At 41.0% G+C, this 23,415-nt stretch overlaps 3 protein-coding genes across 3 annotated transcripts in view; 1 reads left to right on the forward strand and 2 right to left on the reverse strand.

The window, feature by feature from the left end:
• The window catches only part of LOC149552483 (uncharacterized), a 395,852-nt gene that overhangs the window by 312,286 nt on the left and 60,151 nt on the right, over window positions 1-23,415 (forward strand). The gene's annotated exons all lie outside the window — the stretch shown is intronic.
• LOC149552485 (uncharacterized) lies at window positions 5,574-6,966 on the reverse strand. Its single transcript, XM_089788067.1, has 3 exons — window positions 6,753-6,966; window positions 6,455-6,642; window positions 5,574-6,358 (listed from the first exon to the last, which is right to left on the reverse strand). Exons 1-3 carry the CDS (start codon window positions 6,920-6,922, stop codon window positions 5,706-5,708), a joined length of 1,011 nt encoding a protein of 336 aa, XP_089644193.1. The 5' UTR covers window positions 6,923-6,966; the 3' UTR covers window positions 5,574-5,705.
• On the reverse strand, window positions 16,594-18,539 carry LOC149552486 (uncharacterized). Its single transcript, XM_089788065.1, has 3 exons — window positions 17,669-18,539; window positions 17,225-17,523; window positions 16,594-17,082 (listed from the first exon to the last, which is right to left on the reverse strand). The coding sequence occupies exons 1-3, from the start codon at window positions 18,406-18,408 to the stop codon at window positions 16,664-16,666; spliced, it is 1,458 nt and encodes a 485-aa protein (XP_089644191.1). The 5' UTR covers window positions 18,409-18,539; the 3' UTR covers window positions 16,594-16,663.

Here is a 23,415-nt window from a genome sequence, read left to right on the forward strand (position 1 = left end):
TGTTGTTGGGTGAGTGGTGTTGAAGTAGTTGCCATAGCAACATCTTCAACAGGTGCCCTAGTAGGTGCCTCACGCTCCACAGAAGCCTCTGATGGATGACCAAGCTTAGGTTCCTCCTCACGTACTACCACATCCGCATCCCAATCATCTGCCTCTATCCCAAACTCAACTAGCTGCTCATCTATCAATAAAGGTTCACCCACATCTGCATCTGCACCCTCACCCTCAGGAGGAGCAATCCAATCTGTTGAATATGGATCAATGTCATCCAAGTCTAGTGTTGCATATGAAGCTTGCCCTTTCACCTTCTTCTCATGCAAGAGAAGGTTGTGCTTCACATAAACCAAGTCATTTAGGCATTTTTGAGTCAACCTATTATGTTTCTTTGTGTGTATGTTTTGAAAAGTGCTCCAATTTCTCTCACAGCCAGAAGCACTACAAGGCTGCAATAAAATTCGGATGGCAAGTTGTTGAAGATTAGGCATTGTGACACCATAATCTTCCCACCACATATCTGCAAGGCTTAAAAAAATCATTTATGATGTGGTAAAACCTCCAATAAACTTCATGAGCGAAATAAATGGTATGATCATAAAACTAAATGCATGTTCTATTTTACTTGGCTACAAGGTGTATCTCCTACACTTGCAATCAAGAGAAGAAAACAATGGCCCTTCTTCCCTCTTGTAGCTCTACAACTCATCAAGTATGACGTCTCGGAGATACATATCAACAACCAATCTTCAAATACATGTGTCCAAGCCAATTTGAACCTCTGCATCTGCTTTAAAAGTGTTGGAGAAATAGTACGTGGGGTTCAAAAAGTAGGTAGCTGCGTGAATGTGTTGGTGAAGTTATTGGTTCCATCTACGATCAATGATGTTCCATATGGGTCTATATTTGGTCTCATTTGACCTATACAAGTGTTGAATGGCCTCTTTTGCGCTATCCATAGCCTCATATAGAAACCCAATGGGGTTTTTGTCCCCATCCACAATTCGTAGAACCTTCATGAATGGTTCTGATACCTGGACATAATAAAACATACAAAATTAGCCAAAGAAAATATTTACTTTGAGGGTCTCCTCCATTAGCTTTTCAAAGCTACCATCAGACACAATCCTCACAATCTTCTCTACTTTAGGCTTCCTGGCATAAGGACTCTCTAACCATTTCTTATCAAGAAACATGCGCCTGAGGTATAACAATGTCTCTGATATGCTTTGCAAGTTTAGAAAATTAGTAGCAATGTGTGTGAGCCCTACTCGTACAAGACCCTTACCACTAGTGTACTCTCTCATAAGACTCAAGACCCATGTATGATTGTAGATGTACTTCGCAATATTCCTTCCATCTTCAACCACCTTCTCCACCTAGCTCAATTTCCCTAGATCCTCAAGAAGCAAGTTGAGACAATGGGCAGCACAAGGGCTCCAAAAAAATGCAGGATGTCTCTCCATCAGATGTCTACCGGCTGCCACATATGCAACTGCATTATTAGTCACAATCTGGATGACATTAGCCACTCCCACTTCTATTACCACCTCATCCAACATGTTACACAAATTTTCTGCATTTTTTACTTGATCAAAGGCATCAACTGATTTTATAAATACCAACTGCCTCCCTAAAGCAACTATAAAATTGATGAACGTCCTATTCCTGCCATTAGTCCACCCATCAGATATAATAGTGCAACCTTTCTGTTGCCAAACTTTTCTTTACTCTTCCACAAGTTGATGAATGTTTCTTACCTCGTCATCTAACAACGGCCCACTCACCTCAGAGGGAGTTGGGGACTTGAACCCCTTACCAGACAAAGGAATGGAAGTTACCACTTGATCCCAATATGGACTACATAAAGCATCGAAGGAAAGATCATTCCGAATCCAAAATCTCGTAATTGTCACCTTTGTCTTCTCATGCATCTCTTTGTTCCATGCAGTACCTAGTAAGCCGGGTTGAGCACCAGGAGTGTTACGTGTAACCCAAAAATATACTAAAGACCCACTGACACTTCCCAATCCTTGTATCTGAGGCCCACTAGAAGAAGAACTTTCTCCACCTGTTTGTTATCTTGTAGAACTAAAAGCTCCCATTAGGGCTGCCATGGCCTCGAATATACTCTTTTTTGCTGCCTTACTTTGTGCATATTTTTGAAGGCTTGTCATAGCCTCTCTTGTAGCCTCTTCTGGACACTTCTCACACAGTGTAATATCATTGCATGGAATCTTTGCAAGATAATATTTCAATCAGCTTATGCCTGAAGTCATGCATTTAAAGCAATGGATACATTGGACATCTCCTATGTTTGCTCCTGGGATACCATGTTTCCATAAAGGGTCCTTTGATCTGCCACCACCAGTCATCCTGTTTCAGTGACACACACAAGTCCACTGTACAAGAATGAAAAATCAAATAATAGATAAGTTTGAGATCAAACATACTTTGTAACAATTTCTAAAATAGTCTGAATCTAGAAAGCACAAATCACATTTAAATAATGAAACTAGAAACACAAATTAGGTGCGATTCCCAAAATGCAAAGTTTAACCAAATAAATTGGAACAAGGTCTATTTAATACGGATAAATCACAGATCTAGTAGAATATATTAAGGATTAATTTATATAATTGTATTATTTTATAAATCTCTTAATAACTAAAAAATTAAAACATGTTAAAATGGCAAATGGTGTTATATATTTATTATTTATAATTTTATAGTTATTAAAAATGAAAAAGATGATATATAATAGATGTTAAATTATTACTAATATTCTAAGTTGCCGATTCGGGTTCGGGGTTCGAGTTCGTGGGTTCGGGCAAAATTTTTTTTCCCCATTTGGGTTCATAGGTGGGTTCGTGAGTATATATATATATATATATATGCAAAAAAAAATTTTAAAAAATCTCACATAGTTGTAAAAGTAAAACTAAGTCATTCCATAGTATGAATATATCAATGTTACTTGATTATTGATCAATGCCAAATGTCAAAGATAAACATTAAATACTCACTCATTAATCTATGCTAATGTTGTAAATAAAATCATACATTGAATTACTAAAATGCAAAATGGAATTTTAAAACATAGACTACTTCATCAGATTGATAGATAATAAATTATGACTTAATAAAGTTTGAAACATGGTGATAAATCATAAATGACTCAATGAGTCAATGACAAATGTTTAAACATAGTTTATCAAAGATGCAAATGCCCTTCAAGGGTCAAATGGGTCATCAAAATATGAGGGATCAATGGCTTCATCCTCATCTATATCATTGACATTTTCCTCATCATTGGAATCCAAACCAATTCCACTAGCCCCAGATGTAGCCACATCCTCCTCCTCATCCTTCTTAACATCTAGCAAGGCAATTCTAGATATATCTTGGACAGTCATATCCAAGTCATAAGTCTCAGGTAGTACATCCCACAACTTCTCTGGTCCCTTCTTATATCTTGGATCCTTGCATGATAGGAGGCGCCAATTGTTGTGAATAAATACCAAGTCTTCTACTTTCTTCAAACCCAACTGGTTACACTTCACTGAGTGGATAAAGGAGTATGTACTCCAATTCTGCTCAGCAGTAGAAGAGCTCGCAACCTAGAGAGACAACCAACAAATTTTTTAAAATTAGCTAAGTAATTTTACAATACAATAGGAATTTAAGAGTGCTAATTCGACAAGCTAAGTGGTCATAAGAAAAGGTGAAAAACTTAAATACATACTTGTGACAAGATCTTAATGGCAAGAGGTTGGAGGTACATGTAACTTTCCCCATGTAAGTACCACCATCCAATGACATCCAATCTACTTTGGTCATTGATTGCATCAAGTTCTGCATTTTTGCCTGAGACAAAATCAACAAACTCTCTCTTAACATTTGATGCCACATTAGGATCATTAAAGAGCCTGTTAAGTGCCCTCTTATACCCAACAACAACTTCAAGATCTCTATATGGTGCCACTCTACCAGGAATAGCAAGTATCTCACTGCTATAATATCTAGGAGAAAGTGCATATGCCAGGAGTTGTAAAGGTGTAGTCATCTTGTTCCAACGATGTAGAACAATTTTCTCCACCTTAGTATACAAGGCATCAAGATCCTGCTCTTTCCTCTGAATGACCTGGGATGTCAAATGATGTACATGTAAGTTATCTTGATGTAATGTTAATAACTTAATTAAAATCAAAAATCAAAATCTCTCAATAAACAAGGATAAAGTACTGTATAAAAATTTAAACTTACTGATTTCATTCTTTCTAGCATGGAGTCCATGGCATCATATATGTTCCCCAAACAAGGCTCATCCGTGTCGGCATACCGAAGCATAGACATGATGGGCTTGGTGAGTTCTAATGCATATTCCACCCTATTCCAAAAATCATCACTCAAGATCAAATCCTTTACAGTTTTAGCTTTTTCTGTATTAGTTTGCTTCCATCCACCCCATTTGGACGGTTTTTGCAATCTTTCCATCCATCAAAGACAATGCTTACCCCCATTTGGATCCAAGAATCTCTTATTGATTTGAGGAGGTTTTCTACATTCTTTCTCTCCTTATACAATATGGTGGTTCTCAACTTTTCATATCCAGGGGATCGGTAACCATGAGGTGCATCATTTATTGCTTTCACCATCTCTCTCCAATAAGGGGATCTCACTAGATTGAATGAAACACCATTTGTAATGAGGCAACGCCCAATCTTTATGTCAGTAATTTCTCTCTTGTCATTTTCAAGTGCCATATCTAATGGGCCTCTCTTGCGGGATGGGGGTGTTTCTATTTCATCTTCATCACAGATGGGGTAGGTAGGAAGGGATGTGGTCTGCTGATTGTTTGAGAGGGTGTTGTTGGTGGTTTTTGCTTTGACTTATCTTTTTTTGCCTTTGACACTAACCTATCAGCCTCTTGCTGTTCTTTTAACATGCCTGCTATTTGAGAAGCCGACGACCCTTTTTTACCTCCCTCTAGGGGCCCCTCACACATGGAAATCCCTTGACCTAGTGGACCTATCAAATGATGTTTAACCCAGTAATAGGAGCTTCTATATTGATTTTGGCAAAAATTGCATTTCCATATATACCCTCCCCCTCCAACACATTGCTCAATTCTTGTTATATACTTCCACAAAGGAGAGCCTTTATCAATTTTAAATCTTTGGGATTCCACCCCACCCACTAAACCTTGACTACTCATTCTTGGATTCTTGCAATCTATAAAAAAAAAAATTAAAAAAATTTCAAAACTTATACAAAACTTGATAAAAATTTAGAACAATAAATATTAAAAAAACTATGAAAGAAGCAAAAGGAAGGATCAAATGCATACCTAGAACACTCAGCACTAATTATTTGAAGCATAGTTGGAAAACTCGCCAAATGCAAAAACTCGCCAAGCCCCCCAAAAGTTTAATCGGGAAAAACTCGGCGATTTAAAAAAAAAACTCGGGAAAAACTCGAGAACCTAAAAAACCGCTGAAATTTAATTAAAAATACATTTATTTTGCAAAATTTAATGAGAAGATGCATCTAATAAGTTAATTAAAGACAATACAAAAGAAAGAAACAAAGTTTAGATATATATAAATGCATAATGCGTACAAAATTGCATTCTCATGCAGAATGCTCATGGTAGGAAGCAAAATAGTAAATTACTAAATAGTTTCAATCTGTCAAACTAGAAGTAAATACTAAAAGTCTAAATACATCAATACAATGTGACAATGCCAATCACATCTTCCTCTTTCCACTTGCACTAGCAGGAAAGCGAGGGGGTCTAGTCCTAGAAGAAGTGCCCCGCACTGGGATAGGGCGTGAGCTGCGTGACTGTGAACTCTGTGGCTGTGCCCCTCGCTCGACGTCCCTACTGACTGGCTCGGCGTCCTAGAAGAGGATGCATCTCCACCTAATGGTAATGTCTGATCCTCGCCTGAATCATCATCATCCTCGTCCTCATCCTCAATGTCATCCATAGTGAACTGAAAATCAGTGTCAACCTCCCCCTCCATGGCCTGCCTCTCCAAATCAGCGATCTCATCTGGTGTAAAAAATGGACTTGGCTCCTGTGCTGTCCAATCAGAATAAGGATCTATCTCATCTAGATCAAGCGGACCAGGTAGTTCTAAGAGCTGTGACTTTTTTATGCGCAACTTAAGATTATAGTGCACATAAACAAGGTCATTAAGCCGTTTTTGAGTCATTCTGTTTCTTTTCTTTGTATGGATGGACTCAAATAAGCTCCAATTGCGCTCACAATGAGATGAGCTACAAGGTTGGGATAGGACTCTGAGAGCAAATTTCCTTAAATTGGGGGTATTGCCACCCCAACTTGCCCACCAAGCATCTGCAAAACAAAATTTAAAAAGTTATAAAGCAATAAAAAACAAAATCAGAAGCACAACTTATCAATTAGCAAAAGTTTTAAAGTTTGACGCTTTACCTGGTGCTTGAGTAGATCTTGCTCTCTTTGCTAGCATAGAAGAGAACAAAGGACCCCTTGATTCCACATAGATTTGTTGTTCGGTCACAATAAGGTCTCTCTCCTCTTCACTTGATATCATTCTCTCAATGCATTTAGAGAGACCTTCCATGACCTCTCCATTAGGATCTGAGTAGGAATCATCAGCCCTAAAACAAATAGAAAATGATATCAAGTCTTACTACACAACCTTAAAAAGTAAAGTAAAATAAAGACTTATTAAAATCCCAACTTCAAGGACAATCAATTATCATAGTACCTGAATTTGGGATTGAGGAAGTAGCCTGCTGCATGAATAGGTTGGTGGAGCATATTATTCCACCTCCTATCAATTATTTCCCAAATGGGGTCAAATCTGAGACTGTCCCCGTGATAGTAACTTCTAACAGCCTCTTTCGCCCTATCCATGGCCTCATAAAGACCTCCCATTGGGGATTGCTGCCCATCACATGTGCGCAAGACTAGAACCAAGGGCAGAGATGTTTACCGTATGGATTAATTAAGCAACGCACACTGAAAATCGATACGAACACTGAACAAAAAATAGCAGAACTTCTATTATTATTCGCATATGCCAACAGTACATTATGTTTTTCTTCCTATGATAATGATCAGATGAATACAATGCTTCCCGAAGGGGTTATAAATACTTTCCGACGAACCTTCCCGAAGGTATCCGTCGGCTAAGTACATTATACCCGTTACAAACTGTTTTCCTGTCGGCTACATAACAAGACTTTTACCGAAGGGACCTGTCGGCCGATGCACAATTTCTACCGACGACATCATCCCCCCCAAAAAAGAAAAGTCGTCTCCTGACGACTAGCAAAATTACGAGACAATCCATAATGAAGAATAGAAAAAATACTAGAGAGAAGGAGGGGTCCCAGAAGAGTGTTGTTGACGACGTAACTCATACACCTGGTCAGTCCGGATGCGTAGATCTGTCTGAATCTGTGAATTAACTTCTACGGCCTCCTTCAGGAGAAGCGCAGCATCCATAGCTTGTCTCTTGGCCAACTGTAATTCCTGCTCTGCTGCATTTTTATCCCGGATAGCTGCGTCCTTCTCCTGCACCACTGCAGCCATATCCTTTAAGAGTTTTGCCCGCTCTGCTACCCATGCTGCCTGCTGGTCGGCCAAATCAGTGGCTAACTTTTCTCTGGCCTCTTTTTCAACTGCTAGGGATCTCTGAGCTGCAACACTGTCTGCGGCCCTATCCGCCTCCGCACGCTGCCGTGCATAGTAAATTTCTTTGTACAGTCCCACGATCTCATGTGCCAACTTCATCATTGGAGTGTCACTCGGTCCCAGCTCTGGCTCAGTGGACCAGTCTGCCAACATCTCTGGTGTCTCAACGGTCGGCCAACCTCTATCTACAAAACAAGTTTGAAATCGTTCAGGACAAATCCTACGAATATACGTTCGAATCAAATGCCACTCCCTTCGCCGAGTGAGAGCCTGAATGGCCACATCATGCCCCTTCTTCAATGCAGACTTCATGGTCCTGAGGTAGTCCCTGCACCTGTCCTCATCTGACCCATAATCCTCCTTGGCGAAGTCCTCGAATGACCATCCGGAGTCACTATTGTCCTCCTTATCAGCGGGAGCCACGCCCACATCCAGTGCCACCTCCTCTGCTGTTGGTGCAATCACGGCATGTGGCGTTCCCTCCTCCTGAGACTGGGGCTGTGGTACAGGTGTTACTTCAGAATAGCTAGGGGGCTGAATGGATGGGCCACGCTTGTCAGGGACGAGTTGGAACTGCTGCCTCAGAAAAACACTGGCTCTATCCATAACCTCTGGCTGTGCTGGGTCCGTACACTCCTGTGCTCCTCTGTCTGATACGTTCTCTTCTGGGAGTGTCTGGGTTTCTGCTGACGGTGCTACTGTAACAACTGCTGCTGGCTGACTTAGGGCAGACGCCCCGGGTGGTGCTACCGGAAGTGCTTCAGGAGCTGACGAAGTCTCTCGGTCCACGGGTGCGGCCAGGTGGGCAAAGCCGACCGCAAATCCTGCCCCTGGTCGGACAGGAGAAGGCCGTACCCCATGTTGCCATGGTACGGCTAGTGTAACTGCCTGGTGGGATCCTCCAGTCATCAATATCGGTTGCCTAGTTTGTCCAAACCCTGGAATGTGAGCCATGTGCAGACCCCGGGGTGTCAATTCGGAAGTCATAGGGACTGTAGTATGCGGAAATAGCAAGGGAGTAGCCGTGACGATCTGAACCTCTTCATCATCCTCGCCCTCCCCTTCGTCTTCTTCCATACTGTCCTGTTCAGAAGATGTCTCCTGTCGACCGCTATCACTATCTCCTGCCATGTCTACCCGTGGCCTCTTTTGACCTGCTGAACCCTTCTGCCCAGAGATTGTGTCCAAGTGCTTCCATTGCATGATAGGAGGTTCTCCTGGAGCCAATGGTCCAGACTTCGCCTGTAACTCTTCTAATGGAATCACCCGTGCTATAGCATCCAAAAATAGACCAATGGCGTAATGAGGCATATAGAATGTCTTGTGCTGGAGAGTCATGAATTCATGCATCCGTTCAGCTAGCACAGACGCCCAATCATACACTTTTCCAGTCATTATGCCGTTCATCATAGATACTTGCGGAAATGTGATATCCGATGCCCTAGAGGATCCCGTAAGCCTGCTTTTAACCAAGTCCATTAAACACCGCCATGGCCCTTCCTGAATGTCAGTTTTCTTTAAACCCCTTCCCTTGGATGTCTCGGCTAATGCCGCCTGTTCTGCTTCAGTCAAATCCCCACAAACTAACCTGATTAAAAATAGCTTTCCATCCTTTGGAATTTTTTTCGGCTGAATCTTCCTGCCCTGCTGCCCTGGAATGCCAAAAACCCGTGTGAAATTTGTTGCTTTGAATGATACCACTAAGTTCCGTCCCAGATACTGAAATGTGCTTTTGCGAGAGGTTCTGCCATATGTTTCAATCATGGTACGCAGATACCCTTCATAATCTCGAATGCAAAAAACAGGCATCTGAATGGCCCATTCCACCTGCGCTTTTCTGATGCTTGCTTTAACTGGATGGTCCTCAGGGGTTTCTTGCCACCATTTCCGGCAATCCGTTCCATTTAATCCCTCAAATTGTATAGTCTGTGGTGTGACTTCTGTGCTGTAGGTGCTACCGCCTTACGCTTCTCCTTGTTGCTACTCGAACCCTCATTCAAATTGCCTGTACCTGCCATGCTCCTCCTGGCTTCCTCAAGTTTGGCCTGCGCTAATTGTTTTTTCCACTGCCGTTTACCTGCAGACTCCATTATCTCTTTCTAATGGTCTCCCCAAATCCGTACAGTGAAGAATTAGTCCGTACGGTGAAGAGTTCTTAAAAATATATATGGAAAATCCCCATCCGCACACGCAGGAAGAGATTGAAAATCCGCTCAAGGTAGAAGTTGGAAGAAGAATGAAATAAGAAGCCGTACCTCACAAATCCGTACCAAAGTTTCCCTCCTCAAGTCCGTACGGTGGTTGTTTTCATTACCCGCCTGTGAAAAATGCAGAATCCCTTCAGTTCCCCTCTTCTTGAAATCCGTACACCACAGGGATGTATTTCTGATGGAATCCGCACTACCTGAAAATTGTACAATTTGTGGAAATTTCCGTGCATACAAAAGTTATAAACCGTACAGTGCAAGGAAAGTCCGTACGGTGAGAATTAAGGTGCTTTGTGAACCGTACTCCACTTAGGAAATCCATACGGTCTCTTTAAAACCGTACCATTCCCCAACTCCCGTACTCAGAAACCGTACGGCGCCTTTTAAACCTGTGCTCCCTTCCAGAAATCCATACGGTGCAAAAATCGTACGGTACCTTTAAACCCGTACAAGAAAGTCGTACGGTCTAAAAACCGTACGGTATCTTTCTTTTTTAAAAAAACCGTACTTCCTTTAAGAAATCCGTACGGTGTAAAAACCGTACGGCGCTCTTTATATATATATATATATATATTTTTTTTTTTATTCTTTTTTTTTTTTTTTTTTTTGTTTTTTTAATTTTTTAATTTTTTTTTTTTTTTTTTGAACAGCAAAAAAAACAGTTAATTTTCCGTTCGACCGTCGTCACCATCAGTCTGCAGTGACGGAGGGGTCTTGCGAAGGCCATTTCTTGATGCAGAAGTCTTCCGGTCGTAATAGATTTTCAACTTCGACCCATTCACCGCTTGAGGCACTTCATGTCCATCTAAATTCCATAATTTGATTGCTCCATTGTCCCCTACTTCTCGAATTTGGTACGGCCCGACCCACTTAACCTTGAACTTACCCGGTTTGATCTCATTTCGACCATTGTACTTTAATACCCACTGTCCGAGCTGAAACCTATTTAGCTTTAGGTGCTTATCGTGCCATGCCTTTCGCCTATTCTGTGTTACTTCAGTCGCCCACTGTGCCAATAATCGCTTTTCCTCTAACTTGTTCAGTTTATACAACCGCTCTCTTAAGCTTTCCATGTCGCCCAACTTGTTTTCTAGTGCTATCCGCAAGCTTGGTATCATAAATTCCGCTGGTACTACGGCCTCCTGTCCAAACATCAGTTGAAACGGCGTGTGTCCGGTTGTGACTTTGTATGCCGTGCGGTAAGCCCACAAAGCAGAAGGTAATTTCTCCTCCCAATCTTCCCCTTCGATGGCGCAGGATTTGTATATAATTGATACCAGGATTTTGTTGGTAGCTTCGGCCTGTCCGTTTGCCCTTGGGTAGTACGGACTTGACAGCGAATGGTAAATTTTGAACTCCGTGGTGAGCAGCCGAATCACATGGTTTACAAAATGTCCTCCTCTATCGCTGGTTAATTGTAATGTAATGCCGTACCTAGTAATAATCTGCTCATAAATAAACTGTGCTGTACTTACCGCTGAGTTGTCTGGTAGTGCACGCGCCTCCACCCATTTAGTCAAGTACTCCGTGGCAACCACAATGTAATGGCATCTTCTGGTTCGGCTGGTCTTCAGGGGTCCTATAAAGTCCAAACCCCATCGTTCAAAAAGTTCCTGAGCATGAGAAGGATTCAGAGGCATGAAATCTCTTTTCAAGGGTTTTCCAGCTCGCTGGCATGTATCGCATGCGACAACCCATTCCCTGGCGTCATTTTATACTGTTGGCCACCATAATCCTGCTAAAAGTATTTTTCGTGCAGTTGTGTCCGGCCCCATGTGTCCTCCTGCCAGTCCTTCGTGCGCTTCCTGCAGTATCCGTGCAATCTCCTCCTTCAGGACACAACGCCTCAGGATCTGATCGGGTCCCATTTTATACAACAATCCATTAATCAGCTGAAATGTTCCACTTCGGATCACCAACTTTCGTTTTTCATTAGGTGGCATGGTATTTGGAAACTGGCTTGTGGACAAGTATTCGCCGATGCTTGTATACCATTCTGGTAGTGCAGCGATCTGAAATAGCTGTGCGTCAGGGAAGTCATCATTTACACCGTCTGCCGGTTCCCCTGTTCTGATACGTGATAAATGATCCGCGCTTACATGTTTTCTTCCGGGTCGGACAATGATTTTGAAAGTAAACTCCTGCAACAGAAGTAGCCATCGGCTGATTCGGCCTTGAATGACTGGTTTGTTGATCATATACAATAGGGCCTGATGATCTACATAGAACACAAATGGAGTGGCCAGCAAGTAATGTCGGAATTTCTGTACAGCATAGACCATCCCCAAGGCTTCCCGTTCGGTGGTGCTATAATTTTGTTCAGCTTTTGATAGCAACCGACTGGCGAAATAGATCGGATGATCCAAGCCATGGCTTCCCATCTGTGCGAGGGTTGCTCCAATTGCATAGTTCGATGCATCCACATGCACGTGAAACTCCTTCTTCCAATCTGGATATATTAAGATAGGTGTTGTAGCCAGCCGTACCTTAAGTCCCTCAAAGGCTTCATCCTGCTCCTTGTCCCATCGGAACGATTCTGTCTTGCAAGTTAATCTATCCAATGGATATGCTATTTTGGCAAAAATTTTGATGAACCATCTGTAATACCCTATATGTCCAAGGAAAGATTTTACCTCTATCACATTGGTGGACGGTTGCATCTCCAATATGACCCGTACTTTGTCCGGATCTGTCTTTAGTCCCTCCTTACAGACGATGTGTCCGAGCAACCTTCCGTGCGGGACCATAAATCTGCACTTTTTCGGGTTCAGGGCCAAACGTGCACGACGGCACCTTTCCATACATTCGCCCAGGGCTGCCAGATGTTTGTCCTCCGTACTGAATACGGACCAGTCATCCAGAAACGCCTCAAAGTTTCCGACGGACATCTTGTTAAAAATGTGTAGTATGATCCTCTGAAATGTAGCAGGCGCATTGCATAGGCCGAACGGCATCCGATTATAGGCATAGACTCCATCTTCTACGACAAATGTCGTCTTCAGTTTATCCTCTTCTGCGATTGAGATTTGATTGTAGCCGGAAAAACCATCCATAAATGAGTAGGTCTTGTGTCTTGCTACCTCCTCCAGAATGCTATCTGTGAATGGGATCGGGAACGGATCCTTGATGGTGACCGCATTGAGACATCGGAAATCAACACATATGCGTATCTGAATGGAGTCCTTCTTCAGGGAGATCACGATCGGAGAGACCCATTCACTGGTTTGTACTTTGAAAATAATTCCAGCTTCTAACATTCGATTGATTTCTTCCGTAACTCGGGCCGCATAATTTTTGTTCATTCTGTAGGGCCTTTTCCGTACGGGTATTGCTCCTTCGATCAATGGAATGCGGTGCACACATAATTCAGGTGGTACGCCCTTCAGGTCCTTGTATGTCCATGCAAAGACATCCTTATATTCTAAAAATATTTTGAAGGCCGCTGCTTTTAGTACTGGGTCCCAATTGTCCCCTACTAATATGGTCTGTGGTTCAGCTTCATCTCCCAAATTCATGGTCTGCAACGCGACTTCATTATACTTGATGGGTTCTCCTTCAGTGAACTGATGTACCGGTGTCACATCGAGTGACGTATCTCCTTCCTTTATTTCAGTAAATTCCTTTGGGAAGGCATTGATCTTGTTTTCTTCTATTGTTAGTACATTCCAGGTTGGAAACAATTCATAATCCTCTATCTGCCAATGGTACAGACCATTTACGGAATCCAAATCGTCGTCTCCTTCCAGCTGTAAAACTCCCTCCTGATCTGGTTCCATAATTTGCCCTTTTTCATCCTCTTCCCCTTCAGAATCTGACGAAGGGCCTTCTTCCCCGACCATCTGAGTGTGCAAATCAATGACATACTTTCGGCCTTTGCTTTCCAGTGATAAAGTATTTTTCTTCCAATCGTGCTTTGCTTTTGCTTGTATCAGCCATCCTCGACCCAAAATGGCGTCGTACCCCTTCCGCTTGAGAGGAATCACAACAAAGTCCAACAGGAATGGTTGTGTTCCGATTGTCACTGGTTGCGCTGTGAGTACGCCCAAGGGCTTGATTCCGTGTTGATCGGCTGTTAACAGCTGGAAGGTAGGTGGCCATAATGTCGGCCGTCCTAACTTTTTTCCAAGTATCCTCGGGTAACACATTGACACCGGATCCTCCGTCGATGATCGTGTCTGTTAGCACCGTCCCGAGAAGGCCCATTTCCACAACGGCTGGATAGCGTCCAGATGAAAGGGCTAACAACATCGGATCTTCTGCACTAGTACCCACCTGTTTGTCATTGGCTTGCTCTACAGGTTGCTTAACACTCGGAACTATATTTGCGAGAGCCGTACGGAGTTGAGGCATCGTGAGCAATAGATCATTTATCTTGACAGGTATCTCTGTATGCAATATTTGCCGTACAATGTTCTGTTCTGCACAGTTCCGTACGGAAGTACTTGGCGTGTCTTTTAGGTGAGCCGTATCTGCCTGTGTTGCTTTTTGGATTTCTGCCCTTGCTTGCTCCAGTCTCCTCTTTTCTTCCGCTGGGTTAGGATATAGCTTCGCTTGCTTCCGAGTGATGGCCAGAACTTCTTCCTCTTCTGTTCCTACGGTAATCAAATTTACTCCAGACTTTGGGCACTTGGTATCATCATGATCACCAGGTCCACACCAGCGGCATAGCAACTTCGGTGTATTTGTTGTTGTGCACTCCCGGGCGAAGTGACCCCACAGATTGTATGCGCGGCATTGAACAATTGGCCGACCATTTGCATCGTACTGAATGCGACTCCTTCCTCCATTGTTGTTGTTGCCACCATTGTTGTTAGTGCTGTTGTTGTTTGGACCACGCCGGTTGTTTCTATATCCGCCTGATGTGGCACCTTCCGTACTGGTGTTCCCGTTCCCCTCGGACGGAGAGGCCTCCTGTGTCAGGAACACTTGCTGCGGTGTTCTTGTTTTCAAATTGAAAGGGCATTCCTTTATTGAGTGTCCCATAATCTGGCAGATCTCGCAAAATTGCTCTTTCGGGCAGGATCCCTTCGTATGGCCTTCTTTCTTACATTCCGTGCACCATAAGTCATTGCCCTTAGGTTCCTTGTTCATGTTCTTGAATTCCTTCATCATCCGAAGCATGTCTTTTTGAAGGGCACGAACCTTCTTGTTGCTTCCTTCGTCATCGCTGCTATCATTTCCGAAGGATGCATCGTCATCTGAATCGGACGAGCTGGTCTTCTTCTTCTTCTTTGTCTTCTGGTCACTTTCGAGGTTCATTGCCCGGTTGTATGCTTCATTGTATGCGGATGGCGGCACGATCTTCATCTTCTTCCGCAGCTTCGGGTGAAGGCCTTCAATGAACCATCTTTTCTGTAACCCGTTAGCGGGCTTATTCTCCATCTTACTGATTAAGTCCTTCAACCTCCTGGCAAAGACCCGTACAGTTTCATTCTTCTTTTGCTTTGTATTGAATATCTCTGTGACAATTTCATTGTCATCACGCAAAAGTTGAAATTCTGCGATGAACTCCTTCTTAATGTTATCCCAACTATTCAATTTCTGTGGATCGGCATCAGTAAACCAATCAATGGCAACACCCCGTAGGGTTGCGGGAAATTGTCGGATCCATTCATTTGTATCTGTTATGCCATTCGCCCTCCAGATCGTTTCACATGTTTTACAATGTCGAATGGGATCAGCTGCTTCATCACCATCAAATTTAGGCAATTTTTCCTTCGGACCTGCCATTATTACTGTATGTCGAGGGTTTTGTTGTGTACCTGCGCTATTTTGCACTCCCGCGCTGTTTTGAGCACCCGCGCTGTTCTGGACACCTGCGCTGTTTTGTACACCCGTGCTGTTTTCTGCTTTCGTGCTGTTTTCAACACCCGCGCTGTTTTCTGCTTCCGCGCTGTTTTCAACACCCGCGCAGTTTTCTGCTTCCGCGCTGTTTTCAACACCCGCGCAGTTTTCTGCTTCCGCGCTGTTTGGTGAAGAAGAGGGTTTGTCAACCGTAGCTGTCCGTTCCGGAAGTATATCTCGGACGAAGAGGTCACTCCACGCTCGTGCTCCTTCTGCACTTCGAGCCGTGCGAGTCGATTTGCTTCCGTCAGGATTCTCTCCCCGTGGCGTATGCAGGTTCAGAAACTCCTCCCTCGCTTCTTCCACCAAATCAAGCCGTTGTCGAGTCTCTTTCAACAATCCTTCCGCACTCTTGCTTCCGTCGGAAATCTTCTGAAACCTCCGTCGACGCTCTATCTGTTGAGCCAAAATTAAATTTTCCTGCGCAACGCGTATGTCATCTTTTTCCTTTAGCTTACTCTTGTCTTTGTTCAACTGATTCGGCATTTAATTCATCTCCGCCTGCCTGCGTGCCAGATCCATCGGGCAACGGCGCCAAATGTTTACCGTATGGATTAATTAAGCAACGCACACTGAAAATCGATACGAACACTGAACAACAAATAGCAGAACTTCTATTATTATTCGCATATGCCAACAGTACATTATGTTTTTCTTCCTATGATAATGATCAGATGAATACAATGCTTCCCGAAGGGGTTATAAATACTTTCCGACGAACCTTCCCGAAGGTATCCGTCGGCTAAGTACATTATACCCGTTACAAACTGTTTTCCTGTCGGCTACATAACAAGACTTTTACCGAAGGGACCTGTTGGCCGATGCACAATTTCTACCGACGACAAGAGACATCTACATTTGAAATTTGAAAAATACAAATTAGTTAATAACATAGTAAGTTATGAATTGAAAATGAAACTTGAATAAACTAAAAATATAATGAAGTTACCTCCACAATCTCCTTAGCCTTTGCAAAAAAGCTATCATCAAAGACTATTCGTGCCACAGCTTCTCCTTCGGGCTTCTTTGAGTAAGGTGAAGCAACCCAATCAGCACACACAAACATTTGCTTCAAAGCCAATATGTGGTCAAGAATACTTTGCAACGTCAAGAAGACCGTTGCAAACCTTGTCATAGCAGGTCTCATCAAATCTTTGCCTTTAGTGGCTTTTCTCATCAAACTGAGAACCCATGGGTGATTATAGATATATTTCGTGACTCGCCTAGCATCTTCCACAACTGGACTCACCCAATCAAGTTTTCCTATGTCCTCCAAAAGAAGGTCAAGGACATGTGCTGCACAAGGTGACCAAAAAAGTGTGGGATGCCTCTCTTGGAGGATTCTACCTAAAAGATTAGCAAAAAATCAATAATCAGTAACAAACTTTCCATATTTAGTATTTACAAATTACATCAAATCTAAATTGAATAATACCATAGCATTACATTCATGATTCATATTGATTCAAATATAAAAAATTAAATCTACCTGCTGCCACATATGCTGCTGCATTATCTGTGATTATTTGCACCACATTCTCTATTCCCACCTCCATGACAACATTCTCCAACATTAAAGCCAATGTGGCTGCATTTTTCACTTTGTTGGAGGCATCGACAGATTTCCAAAACACCACATCATCTTTGCAAGCAATCAAGAAGTTAATAATGGTTCTACTTCTTCCATCTGTCCACCCATCAGATAAAATGGTGCAGCCATACTTCTTCCACTCTTTCTTTTGGTCTTCTATCAACAATCTTGCCCTACCAACCGCTTTGTCAAGCAACCTACAAAATTTAAGTGTAATATTAAATAAAGTGTAAGTGTTAGTAAAAAATTAGGAAATAAGTTATAACAATTAAGATTTAAAATATAACAATGAACTAAAGTGAATCTCAATTATTTACAATTACTAAATAGTAAAATACTAACCTTCCACTCATATCCTTGCGATTAGGCGGCTTGTACCCTTTGCCTGATATTGTCATTGCATTCACCATATTGACCCAATAGGGACTATCAGCGGCATTCATTGAGATATTGTTGAAAAACCAAAAATCAGCTGCTGCAATATCAGTTTGCTCATGCACCTCCTTAAACCATGCAGTGCCCTCTAATGATGGCTGTGCTCCAGGTGTGTTCCTGGGCACAAAATAACCACCTATCCCTGATGGGGATCCGGATGGTGATGATGAAGAAGTAGGAGATGTAGAAGAAGTGGAACCGGTAAAAGAGAAATTTTGTTTGCGGATCCGTGGGCCACGAAGAGATCCTGGTATGTTCTCAAGTGCTTCTTCTTCCTCTTGCATATCAAAAGGAGCTCCTTCAGATTCAGCTATGGCTGCCCTCATAGATAATTTTGCCCTCTCCCTATTCAATTTTTTCTCTTCAGGAGCTGCAAGTAGGGCATGGATGAATCTTTTTTCTTCATCAGTTACCTTGAGACAAGGATTTGAGTCATGTTTCTTTATGCCTGCAAGGTGGTATTTGAGGCGGTTTATGCCTCCAGAAATAATTCTCTCACAGGGAATGCATATCACCTTCCCAATATCATTTGGACTTGGAGCTTCATAGGCATACCGCCATGCCTTATCTCTTGCATTTTTAGGCCGAGTGCCTATATATCCAGATGGGCATGGTGTTTGTGGCCACTCTTCTTGCGGGTTTGTCATGTTTTCTTAATGCTTGTCCGCTGCCCTACACATAAATAATTAAATTTATAGAAAAACGAATAAACAAAGTTAGAACTTAGAGTTAGAACTTAGAAGCTAGAAGTTTAGAACAACTAGCCACTAGGGTTTCAACTTTCAAATGATTTGAAATCATTTACAAACAACAACAAAAACAATAAAAGCTTTGCTTAAAACTATAAAAAGTTTTCAAACAATGATAAGATGAACATACCTGGAAAGAAATTTCTCTTCTAAATTCGGTTAGAATCTTCCAAAATCCACTCCAATCTACCTTTAATCACTTGCAATCAGCTAAAACCTTCTTTGCTCCACACAAATGAAAGAAACAATGCAAAAAACAATGCATTTTGACCTATTTAGGCGTCTGGCCGCGGGTTCCCTGAACCGCGAGTTTTTTTACATAACTCGCCGAGTTTTTGGACTCACGCCGAGTTTTTTGGCAGGCGAGTTTTTGGGCAATTTACTCGCCGTCCCAAAATACTCGGCGAGTTTTAAAAACTCGCCGAGTAACTGGTGAGTCTTCCATCTATGATTTGAAGGATTTGAGACTCCACAAAAAATCTCTACAACCTTCTCTTCAAACTTGCAAAATGGCCAGAGCAAAATGACAAAGCAAATGAGAGATTAGATGAATGAAATGCATCTAATAGGCCTTACTTTAGGGTTTGGCAAAAAAAAAATTAAAAAAACATACTTTAAATGCTTTTTTGGGCCACTTTTTGGCCCCACCTGTCGCGGGTCCACTCGGATTCACCCAGGTCCGAGCAGGGTTCATGTTTTACCTTGCAGGTCCGCCCGCACGGACCCGAGCGGACCCACAAGGCAAAACATGGACCCTGCCCAAACCTGTCGCGGACCCGTACCCAGACCTGAGCTCCAGGGTCCAAATCCAGCAACTTAGCTAATAATTTGACTTATTACTAATAATTATTACTGAATAATAAATAATAAATATCCTTATTTAAATTTAGATTTTATATTTTATCTTGCATTTGCTAAAATATTTAAAATTCAATAGTTTACAATTTTACACTACAGTTATTATTATTTAATATTTAGTATTTATAATTTATTAATTAATAATAATAAAATATTAATTATATTTTAACCTAAAAAAACCAAGAAGTCTTTATATTGTCAACATTTGAAAAAAATACAAAAATACTGTATATAATATATATATATATATATTATTTACAAAGGAAGTTAAAAATTCACCTGCACCTTGGCTTCAATGTCGATTGACTCGATTCTACCCAGTCTCCACTCTCCACTGCCGGCAATGTCTTTCGATGCTATCTTTGTAGTTCCCCCGACTCAAATCACGGAATGGAAAGAAAATCGATTCTAAAAGTATTTCTATGCCCTCGACTCAAATCGCAGAATGCTAAAATTACGCTTAAATAATTTGTGGCCCCCAACTCAGTTTATCCGACTCAAGCGAAGGAATTCCGAATGATAACAATGTCATTGGGAGATAAGGAGGTTGGTGGCAGAAATTGGTGTTAAAGTGAAAAAACCCTAAACGATGGACAGTGGACTTTTCAACAGTTTTATTGTGACTATTTCATTTGAATGCGTTATTTCTATGTTTTAACGCCACAGTTTTTTGGTTAAATTTGGCACCGAGTTCTATTGCGTTTTATTCGACATCCCCAATGTTTTGCAAGATATCGCAATATCTGCATTTTTTGGGCGATTTTTTGAACTATGCTTTATATGATAAAAAAATGTTAGCTATAATGCATGCTCTAGCCAAAATTCAACAATATCTAGTCAAAGGAAGATTTATTGTTAAGACGAATCATAACAGCTTGTGATTCTTTTTAAACCAAAAAGATCTTAATGACAGACAACATAAATTGGTAAGTAAGATTCAAGCCTACAATTTTGATATCAAATATGTAAAAGGAGTAAATAATGGAGTTGTTGATGCACTCTCTCGATGACCACATATCAATAGTATTATGAACATCTCACAAGATTGGAAATGGGAAATCTTATCAGAATATGCTAAAGACTATCAAACAAGAGACATACGAGAAGGAAACCTGCCCAACGAAGACTTCAAAATATGTAATGACATTATTCTTTACAAAGGACGGGTATACCTGATCCCTCAATCGAAAATGAAGGAAAGGATTCTTAAAGAATACCACGACAATCCACTAGCACGACATCAAGGGTATTATAAGACATAGAGACGTATTAGAGAGATATACTCTTGGAAAGGCTTGAAAAGAGATGTACGAAGACATGTACAAGAATGCATAATGTGTTAGCGGAACAAAGACGAATTAACACACCTCGCAGGTTTACTGCAACCCTTGCCGGTTCTAGCCCAAAAATGGGAAAGCATATCCATGGATTTCATAATGGGATTCCCAAAGGTACAGGGGAAGGATAGAATTTTCATAGTGGTGGATAGACTTACCAAATATGTTCATTCCTTCACTCTTTCTACAGAATACAAGGCACACCAAATAGCTGAATTATTTTTCAAAGAAATTTATAGACCTCATTGGCTTCCTCAAAACATTATTAGTGATAGAGATAGCAAATTCCTCAGCAAATTTTGGCAAGAACTTTTTCGTCATGCAGGGACAACACTAACCCCATGCACCAGTTACCATCCACAGAATGATGGACAAACTGAGGGTTTGAACAAATGGTTAGAAGGATACTTGAGGAATTATGTTATGAAACACATGGATCAAGTGGTTATACCTAGGTGAATATTGCTACAATACAATTCATCATATGTCTATTGGAAGGAGTCGCTTTAAGGCGCTATATGGTTATGACGCTTCATCATTCGGAGAATTGATATCCCAAGAAAGTAGAATTCCTGGTGCATAGGATTTCACTATGTAGTGTCGACATTTTTGAAATTCTTAAAGAAAATCTACAACAGGCTCAAAACCAACAAGAATTGTATGCGGATAAGAGGCATATCGAAAGATCCTTCATGGTTGGAGATTTGGTATTGATACAACTACAACCAAACAAGCAATCATCAATTAAGAAAAATGGGATGGGAAAACTCAAACCTTGATTCTATGGACCTTATAAAGTAATAGGAAGAGTGAGGGAAGTAGCCTATGAGCTTGAACTTCTCGTAGATGGTAAAATTTATAATGTATGTTTCACGATTGAACAAAGTTTTGGGACATGTACTTCCATGCACTGAGCTACCTCCCCTAGACAATAAAGGACAACTTACCTTAATACCTCAATGTATCCTCGAAACCTGAGAATGAAAACTAAGGAATAAAACTTTCATCAAGTTCTTGATTAAATGGAAAATCCTACCAGATATAGATGCCACATAGGAGAAGGAAGAAATTTTAAAATTGCTTGAGGACAAGCAAATTCGGTATGGAGGTACTGCAATGGACCATAGCTAAAATAAAATATTATGTAAATTAATTAAATAATATAAATAAGAATGACTAAATGAAATACTATTACTTATCTTGATGGTAATAAAATTGATCATTTATAAAGTTGCTCATTTATAAATTGAATTAATAATACTTATGGGTGAGATTAATAATAGTATTCATTTACAAAATGTCACGTGTATTCACATTTCGAAAATAGACCTAACATTATAGTTATGAACTTTATTTAATAAAAAGGGGGACCCGCAAAATACTAGAGACCCAAGTTGGGTTGCGGCTTCTCATACCCATATAATAAAGGTAGTCACTGAAGACAAAAGGGACCATGGGAGATCGGTCATAACATATGAAGGAGACACCGGCTTCAACATCATCAACCAATCCGCATGCGAGTGATAATCCACAAATATCAAACTCGTACTTGGCCACCTAACACAATCACATCCTATGTGCACCTGAACGTGGGTCAAACCGGCAAAGACATTGTCACTGCTTGAATGAAGATTCTACCTCAAAGCCATGTAGATAGGGAAACCCGACAATAATCTTGCATCGGGTCTTAAGTTAATACAGGCCAAGTAAGATCACATGCCATCAAATCAGTACAAGAGACCCACTATTAAGGTATGCATGTGGTGTGCCAATAATATAGATTATTTAATTATCCTAAGTATCGAATGTGCATATTAGATATGTGGAATTGTTACCAATTTAACATACCTCCTAAATTGCTATGTTATGCTTGCCTTTATACTAAGCTAGGTGTTTGAAGTTGCTGAGCATACATATTACAAAATGAAATGGATCTAGAAAGTAAAGAACAAAAATCAATAAACAAGAAAAATTGATCATTTTTATTCGAGATACAAGTACCAAAATAGTACATTTTATTGAAATATTCAAAATTGTTTTAATAAGGTACAAAATGTTCAAATTTTAAAGAGTACTTAATACAATGCATTCAGATACCACACAAGCATTCTCAACTGCTAACATAATATCTGAATAAACACACTATATAAACAAAGAAGTACTGATAAGATAAAGGGAAAGGCCTCCATTGCTTGAATGGAAGGATCGTTTTTCTAAATGTTGAAGGTTTGAGCCCGCATCTCCATCTAGGAATAGACTTGCAAAAAATGTAAAAAAGAGGAGGGTCAGTTCATAGGAACTGAGAAATAGAAACTATTCCAATTATCTCTACACTACTTAGTGTTCCTCTAATATGGTTATTCAAATAACTGCTTTAAAAGATGTGAAGGCAAGAGAGATATTTGAAAGCAAAACAGGTTTTATGCTAATAAGTTTGTTTTATGTGCAAATATAGGTATGAAGTTTGAGGTTGTTGAAGGATCTTGCATAAATTACATGCATGAAGCCTTTCAACTGAATCATGTAGAGGCCAAGACTGAAGGACCGAGGAGACTATCGAAAGGACATGCGTAAATTACAAGCATGAAACCTTTTGGTCAAATCAAGTAGAGGCGAAGACTAGTGACATGGGGAGACTGTTGAGGGGGCATACGTAAATTACAAGTATGGGACCTCCTAGTTAAACCATAATAGAGGTTTAAGATACGAG

The sequence above is a fragment of the Cupressus sempervirens genome, chromosome 6 (assembly GCF_028749045.1).
Source record: "Cupressus sempervirens isolate cs-2001-9-10 chromosome 6, ASM2874904v1, whole genome shotgun sequence".
NCBI lineage: Eukaryota > Viridiplantae > Streptophyta > Pinopsida > Cupressales > Cupressaceae > Cupressus > Cupressus sempervirens.

Bases quoted from the DNA above. Each gene is read 5' to 3' on its own strand.
- LOC149552486 (XM_089788065.1), bottom strand. From the start codon at position 18,408: ATGACAAACCCGCAAGAAGAGTGGCCACAAACACCATGCCCATCTGGA. The intron at 17,524-17,668 runs GTTAGTATTTTA...TAAATTTTGTAG, and splicing joins CGCAAGGATATGAGTGGAAG to GTTGCTTGACAAAGCGGTTG. The intron at 17,083-17,224 runs GTAGATTTAATT...CTAATCTTTTAG, and splicing joins AGCAGCATATGTGGCAGCAG to GTAGAATCCTCCAAGAGAGG.
- LOC149552485 (XM_089788067.1), bottom strand. From the start codon at position 6,922: ATGGGAGGTCTTTATGAGGCCATGGATAGGGCGAAAGAGGCTGTTAGA. The intron at 6,643-6,752 runs GTACTATGATAA...TATTTGTTTTAG, and splicing joins TTCCTCAATCCCAAATTCAG to GGCTGATGATTCCTACTCAG. The intron at 6,359-6,454 runs GTAAAGCGTCAA...TTTGTTTTGCAG, and splicing joins AAGATCTACTCAAGCACCAG to ATGCTTGGTGGGCAAGTTGG.